The 18,779-nt window shown below is 35.0% G+C and overlaps 4 protein-coding genes across 4 annotated transcripts; 1 reads left to right on the forward strand and 3 right to left on the reverse strand.

Annotated features, from left to right (window-relative positions):
• The first annotated feature begins 1,327 nt into the window (after nucleotides 1-1,327).
• LOC148907023 (uncharacterized) lies at nucleotides 1,328-3,043 on the forward strand. Its single transcript, XM_089036642.1, has one exon. It carries the CDS (start codon nucleotides 1,445-1,447, stop codon nucleotides 3,032-3,034), a length of 1,590 nt encoding a protein of 529 aa, XP_088892768.1. The 5' UTR covers nucleotides 1,328-1,444; the 3' UTR covers nucleotides 3,035-3,043.
• Nucleotides 3,044-3,162: 119 nt separating this feature from the next.
• On the reverse strand, nucleotides 3,163-6,811 carry LOC148907024 (uncharacterized). Its single transcript, XM_089036640.1, has one exon. The coding sequence runs from the start codon at nucleotides 6,644-6,646 to the stop codon at nucleotides 3,908-3,910; it is 2,739 nt and encodes a 912-aa protein (XP_088892766.1). The 5' UTR covers nucleotides 6,647-6,811; the 3' UTR covers nucleotides 3,163-3,907.
• Nucleotides 6,812-13,101: 6,290 nt separating this feature from the next.
• On the reverse strand, nucleotides 13,102-13,888 carry LOC148907025 (uncharacterized). Its single transcript, XM_089036531.1, has 2 exons — nucleotides 13,332-13,888; nucleotides 13,102-13,201 (listed from the first exon to the last, which is right to left on the reverse strand). Exons 1-2 carry the CDS (start codon nucleotides 13,886-13,888, stop codon nucleotides 13,102-13,104), a joined length of 657 nt encoding a protein of 218 aa, XP_088892657.1.
• Nucleotides 13,889-14,184: 296 nt separating this feature from the next.
• LOC116298136 (uncharacterized) lies at nucleotides 14,185-16,965 on the reverse strand. Its single transcript, XM_031706513.2, has 3 exons — nucleotides 16,002-16,965; nucleotides 15,354-15,713; nucleotides 14,185-15,233 (listed from the first exon to the last, which is right to left on the reverse strand). Exons 1-3 carry the CDS (start codon nucleotides 16,963-16,965, stop codon nucleotides 14,185-14,187), a joined length of 2,373 nt encoding a protein of 790 aa, XP_031562373.2.
• Nucleotides 16,966-18,779: the final 1,814 nt, after the last annotated feature.

Consider the following 18,779-nt stretch of genomic DNA (forward strand, 5'->3'; position numbering starts at 1 on the left):
TTTTTCATTTATATCAACCGCTGGTATCTTATACCTTCTGTTAGTTAGTAAAACCTCTTTAGGGAATTGGGTCATATATATATATATCAAATAGATAAACTTTTATACGTTTATGTTATTGTCATATCTTAGCTTATACATATAACCACCAAACGGATCTCTGTTGAATGAAAGAGTTATTTCCTTTGATTTACGAGTTGGTCTACAAGCTCCTTTTTCAATTCCTCTCTCAACTTGTTCACATCCACATCGTTTTTTAAAAGATTTTCGTTTTTCTTCCGTCTGATACTCGATTTGAGTTTTTCGTATTTAGTGAGCTCAGTCATGATAAGTTCGAATTCTTTCTCATCTATATGATTGTTATGTAATGCTTTTGACACGAGATCATTTATACTATTTTCCTTCGATTTGATGAGTTGAATAGTCTTTTCATGTTTTGAGATCTTTTTAGTGAGTTTTTTCGTCATAACACCACAACCAGCTGAAACCAGTCCTAGAACACCCCCAACAGCACTTAGAGGCGCTCCAACAACAACACCAGGCCCTGTTAGGGTAGTACCTATTCCAGAAGCTGTGAATAATCCGCTTAGGGTTCCTGTAGTTATAGCTGTTGAATGAAAGAATGATCTTACTCTTGAATATTTTTTTCTAACATGTTCATAATGCTTAAGCTCACTACCAAGCTGAGATAGAACCATATTTACTTTATGAAGTCGAAAGTTTTCCCCAGATGGTTGAGGAATCTCAGGATAAATCGTATCATAATCAGTCATTATATAATTATAATTACTATTTTATTTTTTATATGATTTCCAATACTAGATGCATTGGATATAAACCATCCTTGATTAATTGATTATTAGTGTCAGTAACCCATACTCTTATACTATTGATATAGCCATGATTAGCAGGTATGTATAACTGCTCTGGATTGTAGCTTATTGTATCATTGAGGCTTTTTGTATTGATATAAGCCAACACCTGGGAATATTTATTGCTACATATTACCTGTTTTGAATCAATAGCGCCACAATGTATATATATAGCAATTGGGGTTTTAGATATTTTTACTTCATTTCTCGATTTTGCTTTGAGATTAGTGTTGAGATTTAATAGCTTTGCTAATGAATCATTCAGTTTAATATCAACGCTTGGGATAAGATAGTTTCCCTCTATGCTAGCAGGTTTTTCACCAATAAACAACACTTTATCAATTATACTCTTTACTTGAGGAACATTAGAGTAATTACCTTTCGGAATTCTTAATAGTACATTACCTTCTGAATCTGAGATGGTTCCTTCACTACTAAGATTCATCATCTTATTCTTGGCTTTCACCCACGTGACACCGGTCTTGACAACGGTTGCTATCCGCCATCTTTGTGCCCCTCGATAGTAAACAAACAGACGCGACAGAGAGATATGTGTGAACTTTTCACTGAACATGGTGCATTGTATCGTAGTTGGTTGCGGTTCAAAGAGCGGTAAGAAAAAAGTTTCCTTTTCTTCAATACCTAAAGTGATATCGAATCAAGGCGAAGAGCACGAAGAGTTGACACGAGAGCGGAGAAGGCTTTGGATTTCGGCCATCAGTCGAGGCGATACTGACGCGAAGAGGGTTCTTGAAACCGAACGTGTTTGTGGTCTTCACTTTGTCTCTGGAAAGCCTGCAAAAGTCTGGGACAGATATAATATTGATTGGGTTCCAACTATTAACCTTGGAAAAAAGGAAAGTCAGGAAGAAGATCTGAAGGAAGCAGCGAAAGCTAAGACAGAACGAGCTGAAAGGGCAAGAGAGCGCAGGAAGCGAATCATAGAACATCAGCAACTTGGAGTCGAGAGGAAAAAGAAGGACTTGAATCAAACTGGGAATGCTGTCCAAGATATCGAGTTTTCTACCGAAACACAGAGTAATTTATGTTTTAATATTGAGCCTTCTTGCAGCAGTGCGAATGATGAGCGTGAAGAAATACTCGACAAGAGCACCCAGACACCCGTAGTGACTTTCAAGGACGAGTCAACACAGATGGACTTAGACTTAACTTATTTTGAAGGTTCACAGAACGCTGACACACAGACAGATGAATTTGAATACATGTTTTTAAAATCTGCATATCAAGCTCCGGACAGAGAATTCTTCGATACAACTGATAAAGTTCGATTTTACACAGGACTACCTTCCTATGAAGTCCTGATAGTGGTGTTTGAGCATGTCGCGCCACATGTTCAACGGAAATCTACAGTTCTTAATAGATTTCAAGAATTTGTGCTGGTACTGATGAAGCTGAGACTAAACGTTCCCTTTCAAGACCTAGCGTATCGTTTCGTGGTGTCCCTGTCAAGTGTATCAAGAATATTTACCTCTTGGATATTGGCAATGGATTCTAGGTTGTCCTGCTTTATCTATTGGCCTGAAAGGGAACAGTTGTGGAAAACTATGCCAATGTGCTTTCAATATACATTTAGACGCAAAGTAACTGTCATAATCGATTGCTTTGAAGTTTTTATTGAAAAACCAACAAATCTTTTGGCCAGAGCTCAAACGTTCTCATCTTATAAGCACCACAACACCATAAAGATCCTTATTGGTATCACTCCCCAAGGTACAATTTGCTTTGTTTCTGAAGCTTGGGGTGGCCGCACCTCAGATAAATATTTAACTGAGAATTGTGGATTCTTAGATAAGTTGACCCCAGGGGATACAGTCATGGCTGATCGGGGATTTACCATCACAGAAAGTGTTGGTTTAAAGCATGGAAAACTGGTAATTCCAGCATTTACCAAAGGGAAAGCCCAGTTAGATCCCATTGACGTTGAACATTCAAGGGGGATAGCCAGTGTTAGGATACACGTCGAAAGAGTGATCGGTCTACTGCGGCGAAAATACACTTTTCTGGAAGGAACACTGCCCACAAACTTTGTAAGCAGCAACCAGAATGGGTCACCTGAATTCCAGGTACCAATCGTTGACCGCATTTTAAGGGTTTGCTCTGCACTTGTTAATTTTTGTCCTTCCATAGTGCCATTTGAGTAGTACATTTTTCATAAAAAGCAGGGGTGGTAACAATGTTTAAAGTTTTTTCTATAATAACATTATACCAGGAGAAATCATTATTACATTGCGACAGGCACAAAACACTAAAATCACAATTACTATTTCACTAGAAATAAAGCAACAATTTTATTCACGTTCTTCAACAAGTCCAAATATGGAGGGGACAAACAATCTTAAAAATTAAATTTTGATATGAAAAAGGGCATGAAGGAAAAAGAAAGTGAAATAACTCTTTACCTATGGCCTAATTTTTCATCTGAGATTATGTGCTAAGAAGATAACTGTGGCTAACACATGAATACTGATTTTGATTCAACTAACAATTTTTTAGCCAGAGAGAAATTGAAAAATATTATGCCAAAGGTAAACAGAGGTCTAATAATATTCAATAGCAACTGAAATGTTTATTAATTAATTTTATTGCTAGAAATATTGCTCTATGTATGACTCATTGTTATGTTACTGTTTCTTTCCTGATACACCATTTCCCTGAGCATGGGTTCCTGCTTATTTTAATATTGTCACTAGATTTCATAATAAGAGATGTAGATTGAATCTCGAAAGAAAAGATTTTAATATGTTGGTGTATTTCTCAAAGCAGAATTAATCTGTTTTGACTGAGCCTAAAGTAAGAAGCTGATAATGCTGGACAGTTCAGACACAAACATTTTTACAATTTATTCACTGAGTTCCAATGAAAAGATGTCTGATTTAAATCGCTTAAATGAAGTATTTATTTTGATTATCAGCTTTTTGCTTTTGGTTATTTATTAAAAATTATTTATTATAATATTTATGTCATATTACTGACTATTACTTATCACTAATAATTTTTCCTTGCTAAAGAATAAATTAAAAAGTTGGAAACATGCTTATTTGTCCACCTTTAAGGGAAGCTAATAAATGGGGACGCATTTTAGCAACATCAAAGGTCACATGACTGGGGTTAGTACCAAAAGCCAAACACGTAGCAAAAGCAACTGAAAAAACTCCGCAGTCGCTACCATTACTTTGTTGCTGAACTGGTACAAATTCTAAATTAACTAGTCTTCCACCGATTAAGTCATTTGCTTGCTCCTCTATTTCCTGGCTAATTGCATGATGGTAGAGACTATCATAAAGATTTACAACACCAGGTAAGCATCCTATACTGCTAATACATACCCAGTGATCAGTCCCTGTATGCAAAATCTGAATAAATTCTCCCGAAACTACATCAAAGTTCCTTACTCTTCCTAGGGTTGGGCGCTGAAATCCCTCAATTGACTGGTTTACATTCTGCAATAATACTTGGGTAGCTTGAATTATATCACCATTAAGCCATCCAGCAGGATCACTGATGAGGTCATAATCAGCATTGTTTAGTGTTGCAAGGGCACTATACTTGTCAACAACACCGGTTGTAACCTGTGTGATTTCAATATCATCTTCACTATCACTATTACAATCAACTGTTTGTGATTCTGAAGTTTCTGGTGATGGTGAATTGCTTGGCTTGGCAGAGGTTGTCTTTGAAGAAGTAGAAGTGGTAGGTGTGGATGACTTGTTTTCTTTAGCTTTACAGGCACCACACACCCACGTTGACTGGTGATTCTTTGGCATTCTTTTCAATCCCAAACAGCTAAGATGAAAAAAATGACCATTTGTACAGTTGGCATTGTGGCACTCGACCAGTTTATCACTTATGAGTGCCTTTGCATTACAAACACAAATAGCATTGTATTGCATTGCAGCTTGGTTGACAGTAGATGGTTTCGGCTTGGCTTTTGAAGCCCCAATTCCTCTCTTAAACTGTGGCAGCCTGCTGCAGTGAGGACAATACCATCTTTTAGGTATGGACTTCCCACCTACAGCCAAACATTCTATGTGAAATTGGCCATATGGACAGTCAGCATTACTGCAGGAGACCATCTCATCACTGCACTGTCCTCTACAAAAGCAGACTGCTTGATCACCTGGAACTTTAATGATAACATTGCACTTTCTTGTGTACCACCGTCCCAAGATCTCAGGGAGTATGCCAATCCTCCAAAATGCTTCAAGCTTTTTCACGACAGTTTTGAAGTGGTGGGGGTCTGGGTAAATTCTCTCACACACAATGTGTGCATTTCCATCTGAATCCACAGCACAAACAACAAAGTCAACATATTTTCTTTCTGGCAGAGTAAACAACTGTTGTTGAACCTGTAAGTAATAATTGTGGCTCTTCTTTAGCTTCATTAGGCCATTTACCACCTCAAGACAAGAGTTTTTTTGTAGAACATACTGCTTAAAGTCACAGTTGGGGATGGAAATGGGACATTTCACCTCTCCACATCCCAATCCGCAGCAATTGCAAGAAACTAAAAAGTCTGGGGTTGCATGGATGAAAGGAAATTCCCTGTTGATGAACAAACCACATCTCTTAAGTTCAAAGTTAATATGCTTTGTTTTCATTAAGCTTTCATATGCATTAATGGCATACTGTTCGTACTTGATGCCATGTCGAATGGCCTTGTTATCCAGCTTGTACAAGTGGGGGTAGCAGATAGATTGGATCAGTGACTGGGAGGGCTGAGCTAGGTTGGTGTTGTAGGCAGCACCACATACAGAGGCTCCAATTCTGCCAGCACGATGTCTAAAAAAACCTGGGCCCTTAGCTTGATCTCTTGTGTCTTGCTCAACCGCTTTTATCTCCTCGTCTGAAATGTTCAGCTTGACATCTAAGCACTTTCGCAACAGTTCTAGATAATCTAGATCTAAATTACAAGGCTCGTAAAGATCACATAAAACTGGAACATTCCGACTTTTGGAAATGAAATGGTCAGCGAAGGGGTCGATTAAACTTAACAAAGCAGCTTTTGTTTGGCAGTTGGAGAGTTTTGTGTAAAATTCCTCCTTTTCCGCTGCTGAAACTTGGGCTGAAGGGTTCGGGTCTCGTCCAGGTCCAGCTTGATTTTTACGAGACTGTCCTAAATTTTCATCATTCAATTTATCAATGTTACTGTCTAGAATCTCTTTGAGTTTTTTCGCAGAAGAGAAATCTATGTCCTTGGCCCTTGCGTAAGATACTTGGTTGACATACGTGGGAAGAAGCCACGTGCACTTAACTTGGGTACAGGCTAATTTCCCGTTGATTCTTGTCCAACATTCGATGTAAAATAAGACGCTGGCAACATGCGAACAAGATTCTGCTAGGCCTGCTTTACAACCCAAACAATGAGCAGAAAAAATCGTGCCATCCTTGCCGGCAATGATCCAAATATCGGCCAGAGGGTCATTCATGCGTTGGGAATGGCGAACTTTCGCAACGACCACATGCTTGCTTGAGATAATTCGTCCTCTTACTGAAGCCACAAATCCAGACACCACTTGATTATATGCTTCCAAACTCTTGTAATTTTTAAACTGATCGTTCGTATAATAGCTTGTCTGCAAAACCAAGTAACTAAACAAATCTGACTGCTCTATTGGAGGCAAACATTCAGGATCAAACTGCTCACTTGGTATGGTGACTGGATCAACGCCTACTGCCTCGATCTTCTTCAAATAACGTTCCTTTACATGACTTTCAAGACCTGATCCATATTTCGAGAGCACTGGCACAGCCATTTCCCAAAGTTTTGAGACGTCATTTGGCTCTGAAGCGATCTAAAACTCTAAACACTATAAAAATGGCCTACTATTATCATAACATTTCACACTCGGAGGGGCACAAAGATGGCGGACGCCCATATTTGGATAGGTCGAAATAGGTCAGTGACGTCACGTGAAAGCCAAGAATTTACGAAATTACAAGATATTAGTGATATCTGCTTACTTTTTTGAATCGGGGTATCAAACCAAATAGTGTTATCAGCTACTGTTTTATCAATGTGTAATATTGTCATTTATGTATAATATATACTCATTTTTTCTTTTTAAACCTTTCTATAATATACAAAACGACAGCTACTATAAGGAGCCATGCATTCTTAGCAAGGAAGCCAACGACCTCCCCAGCTGTTCTAAATATGAAACTAGCTATTGCACCAACCATGCCCGGCAGTATTTCACCTAATTTCTTACCGAGGGCTTTCAATCCATTACCAACACCCTTAGCCATCCGAGTTAACCCAGCTTTTAAACTATTGATGATAACCCCGATAATGGTAGAAACGCAAAGGGCTATGCCGGTAACAGTCAAACCATAACGCTTTATTATTTGTTTTATCCGTTCTTTTAGCGGTAGTTTTTCCTCTATTCCCTCACGCTGATCTTCGAGCTCTTCCTTTTGAGATTGTAGTTCTTTTATTCGTTCTTCTATTTCCTCTAGCTTTGCAGTCCTCTCTCTAATGGATTCATTTAATCTACCCATTTCCTTGTTTAGGATTTCCAGATCGTGATTCCGTTTGTTTGTAGACCCTATTTCATCGATATCCCTCTCGATTTCTCTTATGCGTTCTTGCGTTGAGTTAATGCTTATGGTATCCTCATCTATCTGTCCTTTAAGAATATCAATCTTTGGTAATAAATGAATTTGCTCTTCTCCATGTTCTTTTATTTTTTTAGTGATATCGTCAGCTTTTTCGTCAGACCTTTGACCAAGAATATTTTTCAAATGTGGTGGAATCTTTTTATTGATTGACCCGTTTTTATTAAAGATAGTCAACCAGTTATTTGTTTTATCGTTGTATATAACCACCCGATCCTCTTCATCATATGCAAGATCTATTTCATCCTCATGTTCTTCAACCTCCGTATATACTGAGGGTAATTTGTTGTCTTGAAAGACTTTGCTCAAATATTTGTATGCTTTTTCATACTCGATATCATCTTCAACATTTCTATGAAAATACTTTTTGATTCCCTCTGGAAGTTTCCTATAATCCTCTACTGAGTTCAGAGGATACCACCGTTTTCCACGGGGGTTTAATACCAATGGTATCCCAAACTCATCTGAAGTATAGATAACTTTCTCATCGTCCCAATCGGTAAATATCTCATTCAATCTTTCGAGAGCCTTCTCCTTTTTTTCTTCTGTAATCTTAATTTTGGATTCATCTATACCAGGCAATTCATCAAGTTTCATATATTCTGGCATATCGGTTCCTGGGTTCTTAACCTTAAAAACATCGTCTAGTCGTTTAACCGCATACCTATAATGATTTCCGAATTTTGTTTTCATTCTGTTTAAAAAGCTTTCTTTATCCTCACCACCGTTCTTTATTAGCTGATCGTATTCATCATCAATCGTTTCATTAATATCAGTCTTACCCTCCTCTGTTAAAGGATCGAAATCTGTGACATCCATTTACTATATATATTAATATAGTAGATAGTTTTTATAACGGTTTACAAGAACTTTGAAGTCAGATAACCAACAGCCAACATCCCACCACCAATGTAAGCCATCTCATACTGTTTTTGTTTATTACTTGGTTTATAATAATCACTAAACGTAGGCTTATCCTCGATATCGAATTTAACATCTGGATGAGCTTTACTATATAGTTTAAACGCCATATCTGTATTATCCAAAACTTCATCAGCGTTTTTCTTATCAATATACTCCTTGTTTAGCCAATCTTGGTATGCCTGTCTTTTCTTTTCATACTCACCCATTTGTCTTTGATATTCTTCAAGAGCCTTATCATGTCTTTTTTTCTCCTCATCGACTTTAGATGAACTCCCATCAAGTGTCTTAGCTAGATAAGAACCACCTACAAATGCTGTAGCGTTTAATACAGCCCCAGCTATCATTACAGCTATCGTTGCCATTTATATTATATACATATTATAATATGTTTATTTTTATACCAATTACAAATTTGTTGGTATAATCTTTTTAGTTTCGAGATAGTCCTTCAAATACATAGAACCAGCAAGAACTAAGACCCATTTTCCATAGTTAGGCAGGGAGCTTGATGGGTCATTAATAAAAGATTCTTTCATAACTTTCTTTCCCACATAACCAATACCAGCAGCAATTCCTACAGTTACGCTAGCATCCATGACAGTTTTAACCAATTTGTTTTCTGTTGAGCTTGACATATTATATAATATTAATAAATATTTTTATTTTTATACCATTTTACTCCATACCTATTCTCGGCACTGGTATTTTAGACGATTTAGTTTGTTTTGACGTTAATTGTAGCTCATTCATGGATGAGGGTGTTGTTAATTTAGGCTTTTCATCTGTATTGACAGCATGAGGTGCATTCAACTCATGTTTATTCTGCTTTTTCCATCTAAAATATAAATCGACAGCAGTCAGAGTTATTCCAACCATTGTTAATGCAGTTGTTAGTGATATTTCAGGCATCCACTTATGTTCACCATTATCTTTTTCCTCACTATCAGTATCAGCTTTAAGAGCCTGCTTAGCTCTTTTATGATAGTCAGCCAAACGTTTACCTGCTGCTACCTTCTTAGGATCCTTAATACGTTCTATTTTCTGTTCAGGCATCTTAGTTATTTGTTCTATTTGTGCGCTATCGTTTTCAGACATTCTATATATGAATAACAAAATAATTATTTATATATATTTAGCTCAAGAGATGCTCAAGAGTCTGCTCAAGAGAATTATGGTCTGCTTAAGAGGTTCTTAAGAGGTGCTCAAGAGGTGCTTAAGACTGCTCAAGAGATTTCTCAACAGTTTTATTAATATACTTATCCATATCAATTTCATCAGTTGGTCCTTCCTCCTTTTTAACCAAAGTTTTATAATCTATGTGTTTTATAATTTGGAGTAATCCGCTTCCAAGAGCAACAAATCGACCTCCTTTTAAAAGGATATATCCAGCTATATTAGAAAGCTCTTGTCTAACCATTGGATTACCTTTAAGATCAGAACATAGTGATTCCTTATCATCGATTGGTAGTACATAACTAGATATCTCAGTAGCAATATCGATGCTTGTGTTGATTAATGATCCAGTAACTTGATTACCCATTATAACTTGATATCTATTATAGAATCTATCAACATCTTTTGCTGATAATTTCTTAACATCCCCGAGACTCATCTTATTACCTGTGTATGCCTCGATTGTTCCTAGAACTGCTAAAATAGATAGTTGTTCACGTCTTTCTTCTACGTCTGGGCTATCGTCTTTCTTAACCATAAACTTTTTCTTTCTAATCGGTTTATTTTCATTCACTATTGGCTCTTCTTCGTGTATGGTTTCTAAGCTATCATCATTGAACTGATCAAGAACTGTTTCCATCTTATAATTAACATACATATTTTCTCTTAAAGCATTTTCGGAATTTCTACATATGAATTAAATGGATGACGTAGACATAGACAAATCCTAGCATACTTTTCTGATTTTAGTATTTCCATATAATGCTTCCTAAGCCCAGTATCTAACTCTCCACCATATTCATCAAATAATGTTTGATTAGATATTCTGTTCACTGAATAGAAGCTAATGATGCAGCTTATATTATCTCTAAAAGGTTTAGCAATTGATGTTAAATGTTGTGTTAATGCCCAAATTGATATATTAGAATGTCTTGCGCTAAATGCTAGGTTAATGAATTGATTAGACCGTTTTTTTACCTCACTACTAGATGCAACATCGTCTAGAATTATTAGTGTTGTATACCCACTAAAAACCGTTTCGACATCTAGTAATATTTGGTTAAGATCATCTATATCGCTACTATCAGGTTGAATTACTATGAACCTAGGGTCATTATTAGCAAAACCTTGGTATGTTTTATTTTTCGAATACGTGGGACAAACTAGGATAATATACTCGAATTTGTCTTTATAACACCCTCTAAGAGTATCGACTAAGAATCGCGTCTTTCCACAGTTAGTAGGACCAACTATTATACAGTTATAGGGAATTTGATGTATTAACTCTTCCATATATTATTAATAGTAATTTAATTTTTAATACACAATTGATTTCAAATCAGAATTTTCCACTTCGAAGACAGCATCAGCCACAACATACATGTAGCATGTAATGTTGCCAGATACCCCGGTCGTACGGGTAATAGTGATACGCACACCGTCTTTCGTGCTATTAAGATGGAGACCTGCACCGTGTAAAAGATTGTCATAAAATGTTCTTAAATCAATCCATACAGCGTATTTATCAGTATAAAATTGTTTTTGTGTGATATTATCACTTAGACCATATCGTTTGATAACACTATCCCATATATCTGTAGGTAACATACCTTTACTATATAGTTTGTTTGGCATTCCATCGATATTTATTTCAATTTTCGTGATATTAGGATTTACAAACTTCTCGCTATTTCTTGTACCACCTGTATATGGTTCCACAAACAGCATTAAGATACCTGTTAGACTACGTCTTGGAACGTTTACATGATTATTAATAACACTATCAGTTGCTTTAGCGATGGTGAATGATTTGTGAAGCAGTACATTTTCATAGTAAAACCCTTTTCCAAGTTGATAACTATTAGCTGCATCTTGAGAAAAATATTCACTTTGAATTGTCTCATACTCTAATTCGATATTACTCAGGCTATATGCATAAGTTTTTGTATTATCGCTAGTTACACCTATAGCGCTACTCTGCGCTAGTGTCAATTCGAACATAAGATCGTTATTCAAAGCTCTCATATTCAAAACACCATGCTTATCCAAAATTTCATGTGGTATTGCTATTTTATACTTATTACTATGGATATTAGCCAAAGCAACTTCTCCAGTATCATTACTCACCTTGTCCCCAGCATTCGTCCTTAGCTTACGCATATTAAGACTCGATACACCCTCACGGAGCATGTTATCACGTTCTCTAACAAGCTTGAACAGATCCTTATACGTATAGTATAAATCATATCGGTTAATATCCATTATGACCTCACCCCCATATATAACCCTCATCCTTTCTATAAGATTCCTACCTAGGTTGTTAATAACTGTATTGTTAACATTTCCCATCTGAAGTGTCAAGTTACCCACTAGGGCAATGCTATTTGGAACATATACATACCCATTTGATAGTTTTGGTATATTAACATACAATGTTTCCCCTGGTGATGCATTACTAGGGTTAAATGTCGTTCTATGCAGGGTTCTTTCAGCTTTCAATGCGAAGGGTTTTCTCGATTCATGATTAACATCAAGCACTTGTGATATTGATTGACTCATTATATATATTATTATAAAAGATTATTGTTTTATATAATTTATATATGGATAACAGGAAATTAACAAACCATTATTATAGCCCACAAGGCTATTGGAAAGGTTATGAAGCTATTAATAAACTAGCTGATGTCACCAATATTGATAAAGCTATAGTGAAAAAATGGTTGGAAAAGCAGGTATTATGGCAGATATATTTACCAAAACCACAGTATATCCCCAGATATCACTGGAACGTTGAAGAGGTTAATCAGATACATCAAGCTGACTTATTATTCTTACCCCATGATAGAGTAAGAAGAAAGTTATACAAATATGCTCTCGTGGTTGTTGACATTGCAAGTAGATATATAGATGCTGAGCCCTTGACGTCTAAGTATTCGGTAGAGGTTTCGAGAGGGTTTGAAAAGATATATTCCAGACGTTTGAAATGGCCTGAAACAATTATCGTAGATCCTGGAACTGAATTCATGGGTGAAGTTACGAGAATAATGAAAAATAAATCTGTTAAAGTACAAAGATCTGAAGCTAATAACCATAGATCCCAAGCATTAGTCGAGCGCGCTAATCGAGCCATTGCAGAGAAACTATTTAGTCATCAATACGCAAAAGAAATGATAATTGAAAATAATGAAAGATCTCGTGAATGGGTTGAAAGGCTGCCAGCTGTCATACGTGGTATAAACAGTGGCGTAAAGAGAATAACTGGAAAAGCCCCTATCGAAGGAATAAAATTGAAAGAAGTATATGAAAACCACGTTAATTACGAAAGACCTGTTGGATTGAAAGAAGTTAGACTTCCACCTGGTGTGAAAGTTAGATATCTATACGCTCCTGGTGAGTTGGAAGGTGGTAATAAAAGAGCTACAGATCCTATATGGTCATTAGGAATATATGATATATTGAGAACTGTTGTGTCAGCTAATCAACCTGTCTTATATTACCTCTCTGATGGTGCACCGAAAAGAAATTTCGTCAGAGAAGAATTACAAGTTGTTCCTGAAGATACTCGATTACCACCTGATAGTGTTTTAAAATAATTTGCTTGATCTCTTTGGTTTAAAATTTTTCTGTGAAGCTATCCTATCATAATGGTCTATACAACCCTCATATCTCTTAATAAACTCATTAGCATCATGATCATATAGTCATTCATCAATATTTCTATAGCCTATAGCCTTAGTATTAATACCATCTGATTCTATTTCTCTTTTATCATCATCTCTTGAAAGTGCTACTTTATTAACCGTTTCTGTGTATATTTGGTGTTTATGACTCCTGATTACATTCATCTTTCTCATCGTTTGTTGACCTTCGAATAAACAATTTTTATAATCATCAAATGAAATACTACTTTTTACGACGATTCTTTTAATACCCTTGCAACGTTTTCCAACTTTTTCATCATCTGTTTTATAAGCATATAGTTTTGCTCTAAGTCCTACAAATTCAGTAATTTCTTGACCTGCTGTCTCATCTTTCATCATACCAATAACCTTTTTATTCACTCTCTGTTTTACTCCTTGGTGGTCTTCTGGGTAATTACTCGTATCGAACTTTGTCTCAATATCTTTCTCAATATCTTTATAGAAATCATCTGTTTCAATCTTATACATCAAGCTGTCAGTATCGGTGAATAGCAGATTCGATTTATTACCATATTTTGGTTTTATATAATTATAATGAAAATCATACATCAAATTCTTTGATAGGTCAAGGATCGACATGCCTACATATATAGGTTTGTTGAATACTAACTCTGTTTTACCCATATGTACAGCTGCTAAATTTTCTGAGAATATTGTTCTTTTCTTATAATTAGGCATATTAATTAATTTCGCTGTCTGTTTTTCATTTGTTACTAGTCTAATATCCTGTCTGTTACGTATGTTCTCCATCGTCTTCCCGAAGACGCTATTGTTCATCAGTTTGAAAAAGTCTTTTTCGAAGTCATTTTTAGCCTTCGTACGGAGTTCTGTGTTAAGACTAATATATTGTTTCAACCACTCAGACTCATGAAATGTTACACCTCTCTGTGGATATTCGTTATTTTCAATCCAAGACTTTCATACAATTTCAACGTCTCATGGTGTAATACATATTTTGTCTTATCAGCTAGGTTTGGAATAAGTTTCTCCACTTTGTTAATCATTAGTCTCTCAGGTGCTAATGGATACTTATTATGAAGATTATGTAATTCAACAGGATAACTTAAATCTACTTCTAATATGCATGGGTGTTTTCTCCAATTTTTAATTTCATTCTTATTCATCCATTTGAAATCATGTGTTGGTAATTTCTGACTCATAGCCCATCCATAAAGATTATTTGCGTCGAGATATTTGATGAATTTCGACTTTTCCTTATTATTGAATGATTTCATGTATTTGTTATTAGCTTGTGCATAACGCTTACTAATCATCGAGATTCCTCCTCTAATTCCAGATTCTATCATTAATAGCATTTCACTATCTGACAGCAACTCAAGATTAATTTTTGTCTTTTTCAGCATAGCATCCCAAGATAACCCAGGAGCTGTGTAATACCAACATGGGTCTAACATATAATTCTTCATACATATATCTCTAAAATTTTCAAAGACATCACATAATAGTATAACATCACTTTTTAGATATAGATTATGATACTCTCTAATATTTTTTATCTTGAATGTTTTCCATACTTTATGTGCATGTGTATAGTTATCATCTGAAATATCCATGTCATTTAACTTTGAATAGAATTCTTCTCTTGGTGGTAGTGATGTTTCATTTAATTTTTCCAATGAGTTGACATAGTCATATGGGTAAATTCCTTTTCTAAGTAATAGATTAAGCTTTTCTCCACCATAAAATAACTTCATATTTTTAAATTGATCATTTTCAAGATTGCTAACTAATGCATCAAGGCTCGAAGCCATAAATTTTAAACTATCAATAAATCTAATTTCTCGTTTAATGTTCACAGTCTTCCCCATTTTATCTGTAAATGTATCCACGACTATCTCCTTTTTGAAACTAATATACTTTTCTTCATTGTTTGGAATACAATCTATTTTCCCTTCTGTAAAACCTAAATTTTTAATGAATAAATGTGAATCATAACCCGCTAAATTATGGAATATCACTGGTATATGCTTCGGTATCTTGTAATTCAAATTACACTCGTTATGTGCTGCACCTCGATACTTACCTGTAAGATGGTCATGATCTAATACCTTATCACCATTCAAATACTCATCACAAATATGACATCGCGTAGCTTTATTAAAATTCTTGGTATCATCTTCTGTCATCTTAACCTTTTTATTGTAATGAAATCTTTTATAAATATTCTTAATAGTATTTTCTATCGATTCTACAAATTTTTGACTAATATCCTCATCCTCTGATTTAGCTGTATATTGATACAATTTTGGTTTATATATAGTATCATCATAACATTTTACCATATAACAATAACCAGATGGTCTATGTTTTTGATACTGTTGAGTATATGACCTTTCATCATTTGGCCGACATGTATCGATACTCTCGGTGAAGCTTTCAAAATCTGCATAAATAATGAATGGAACTCGCATAGAATGATTATAATTTTTAAACGAGATTGTTGACCCCTTTTTTGGTAATGTAATTTTAACCGCCTTGTGGTTTTTACAATATTCATAATGTTTATCTAATGCCTTCTTTGTTTTAAACGAGTTGACACACCGCTCACAATAAAATCTGCAATGACTATGTTTAGTTATTTGAGACGATATTAACCTACTCATATTTTTTATCCAGCAATAGTGATTTGTCTCTTCATTCAATATTAATAGTAGATTTATCGTCTTATTACTATCTGAATTTTCAACATCACTTATTCTAATAGGTACAGTCTCATCATTAATATATTGATAGACGTTTACCCGATATCCTGGATTATTAGCCTCAAATTTAGTAATCTTATCCAGCTGAACAGGAAAATCAATATCATCCCAACAAAGTTTTTCACTATTATTCCTAAGAGCTTTAGTTATTCTATCTGGGTTCTTATTAGAAGGAAATAAAGCTAATGTAACTGCCCATTTGAAGCATTCATTATCCTTATTAATAGGATTAACAATAGCCTCTTTACTCTTCAATTTTCCTGGTAATGGAATATAAGATTTTGCTGCTATAGGTTTATACTTATCGATATGAATATCTAAATTGACAACTCTATCGAATATCCAACCCGATCCACTATTTTGGAAATTACTTATCTTTTCTAATATATCACCTGCTAATGCTTCGTATACATCTTTTATATCCGTAGCTTGTGTAATAATAACTATATTACTATGAAAATATCCATATGTGTATACAATCTCTTTATTATTCTTCTTATAAAATACACACTCTACAACTAATTTCATCTTTATTGGTTTTTCATGTTGTTCAATCATTCTAATAATTATGGTCTCATACTTTTCTAAAAATGATTTAGGATCAATCTTTTCCTCACCATTGATTCTGTAAGATGATAAAAAACCCTTTATTGCTGACTCTTTCTTGTATAAGACATTCGTTTCCTTATGTACAAACCTTGTCTTTTTCAAACTTTCATAAATATTATTAATCTCGTCTTTCAAATCATCCAATCGTTTATTAGCTGGTTTCTTAACATCTGGCGGAATATATGAAATTATCCAATCAGCAAACTCATTCAATTGCTTCTGAACATTGTCTACAACTACCTGGATCATACCTTTGTTAGACGTATTCATAGCTTTTATCGGTTTTAAAATTGGTATATTAATTTCTGGTACTTGTTCATCCATTATACTATTTGACATATTATTATTATTATCAATAGCTTTACCCTTATATCTGTTTTCCGAAAACATTTATTTTATAATATATAATATAACTATTTCTTTAAGCCCCTTTCATATATAATTTTTTTTCGGATGCCTATGAATCCATTTCTTATGATTATTTAATGATCCTTTAGTAATGAATTTGCGACTACAGTATCCACATATTAGACGAACATCCTGCATGTATTCATTTATATTTTTTACAATTAAATCATAATCGTTCGAAACGAGACACTTATATCCATTATCTTCATAGTTTTGTAATAATTCTTCTTGCTCCTTGGATACGATGCCGTTACCCATTGGTGTTTTAAATTCAATACACAGGCCAGAATAATACTTATGACGATTCTGAATTAACAAATCTGGTTGCCCTTTCATATAACCTTTCTTATAAGATTGTATCCGTTTATTTGATGTGTCCTGTAGCTCACCAAGTCCTGCTATGATAATGGCATTTTCATGAAATCTCCTAATATATGACACAACCTTGGTATGTAAATCATATTCATTTTCTATTTTAAATGTCAGACTATTAGGATTATTAAACATTTTGTAATACCCGTATTTTCTAATGGATGGGAGAACAGTTGATGTAACCCAATGTTTGAATTTCTTAGCCGATTCCAATTTAGACCCAAAGATAAGGCTGTATAATCCCGATTCATTGATAAAAATTGGAGGTCTACCAATAACCCGTATACCAGACGGGTTAGTACTCTTATCCTCGTCGTCTACATTTTTTCGAATTGCCTGATCGGTATCTACATATCCAAGCAATGAAGCTATCTCTTTGCCTAGGAAATAGATGATACCCTTATCAATATATGCATCAACAGACATACCAAGCTCTTCGTTTTCATATTTCTTCTGAATTAGTGACATTTCTTTATACCTTCCTATATAATTTTATCTTAAAATGTTTTTAACTAAAAACCAGGCAATATTTAAATCGGGTGATATCTGACTTATATTTTTAACCATCTTTTATTTCATTAATGATAATCAGGCGATATTTCAATCGAGTGATATCAAGCCTAAAAACCAGCAGGAAATGTCTGACTTATTTGTTTAACCCATGTTTATATCTTTAATGATACTCAGCTTGAAGTCCCTGGCTAATGTGTGCTCGAACCGGCCGACGACTACTACTATATGCATCAACTGTTAGTTACATAGATAAACTCACAAGTTTTCTCATCTTATGCTCACAGGCAGCTGAGACTGGCAAGTTGCCTTGATTTGCCGCACAATCACAAAAGCTTTTGGATAACTTTTCAATAACTTACTTGGCGACTTGGACCTAGATACTAACTTAGGAATAAAATACGCATTGTCGTAGGGTAAATCAATAATATATTTTTTTCCAAAAAATGGCATCATGCGAAAAGGTATAATAGTCTACACAGAGAAGATTCACCGCAACTCTTTGAAATACTCCGCATGGTGAAATGTTTTACATTTTCCCATTGCTTATGATGGAAACGGCATATGATTGGATTAGGTCCAAAACTCTGACAGCTAAATGACACGCACGGAGACTATTATGGGCCGGCAAACCAAACGTAGTGACTGTTTCGGCCTGAGGGCCGAAACAATAAGCCATATACATCCCGAGGGCCGCAGGCTCGAGGGATGTATAGGCTTATTGCCGACGTTCGAGGTAATTAAGTATTTTATTTATCAATTGAGAAGGTTTTCTAACAAATGTTGCTCATTATAAATGCGAACGGTCTATATATAGCTATTTCTCAATTGACACGGTTTTCTTTGTT

This window comes from Actinia tenebrosa, unplaced genomic scaffold (genome assembly GCF_029948245.1).
Source record: "Actinia tenebrosa isolate PJP-AT-01 unplaced genomic scaffold, QUT_ActTen_1.0 PGA_scaffold4__44_contigs__length_22323623, whole genome shotgun sequence".
In the NCBI taxonomy this organism is placed as follows: domain Eukaryota; kingdom Metazoa; phylum Cnidaria; class Anthozoa; order Actiniaria; family Actiniidae; genus Actinia; species Actinia tenebrosa.

Coding starts and splice junctions, on each gene's coding strand:
- LOC148907023 (XM_089036642.1), top strand. CDS start 1,445: ATGGTGCATTGTATCGTAGTTGGTTGCGGTTCAAAGAGCGGTAAGAAA.
- LOC148907024 (XM_089036640.1), bottom strand. CDS start 6,646: ATGGCTGTGCCAGTGCTCTCGAAATATGGATCAGGTCTTGAAAGTCAT.
- LOC148907025 (XM_089036531.1), bottom strand. CDS start 13,888: ATGTCGATCCTTGACCTATCAAAGAATTTGATGTATGATTTTCATTAT. Junction 13,202..13,331: donor ATTAATACTAAGGCTATAGG/CTATAGAAATAT, acceptor AGATCAAGCAAA/TTATTTTAAAACACTATCAG.
- LOC116298136 (XM_031706513.2), bottom strand. CDS start 16,965: ATGGATGAACAAGTACCAGAAATTAATATACCAATTTTAAAACCGATA. Junction 15,714..16,001: donor TGATGTTGAAAATTCAGATA/GTAATAAGACGA, acceptor TTATTTATGCAG/ATTTTGAAAGCTTCACCGAG. Junction 15,234..15,353: donor AGATCATGACCATCTTACAG/GTAAGTATCGAG, acceptor TTAAAAATTTAG/GTTTTACAGAAGGGAAAATA.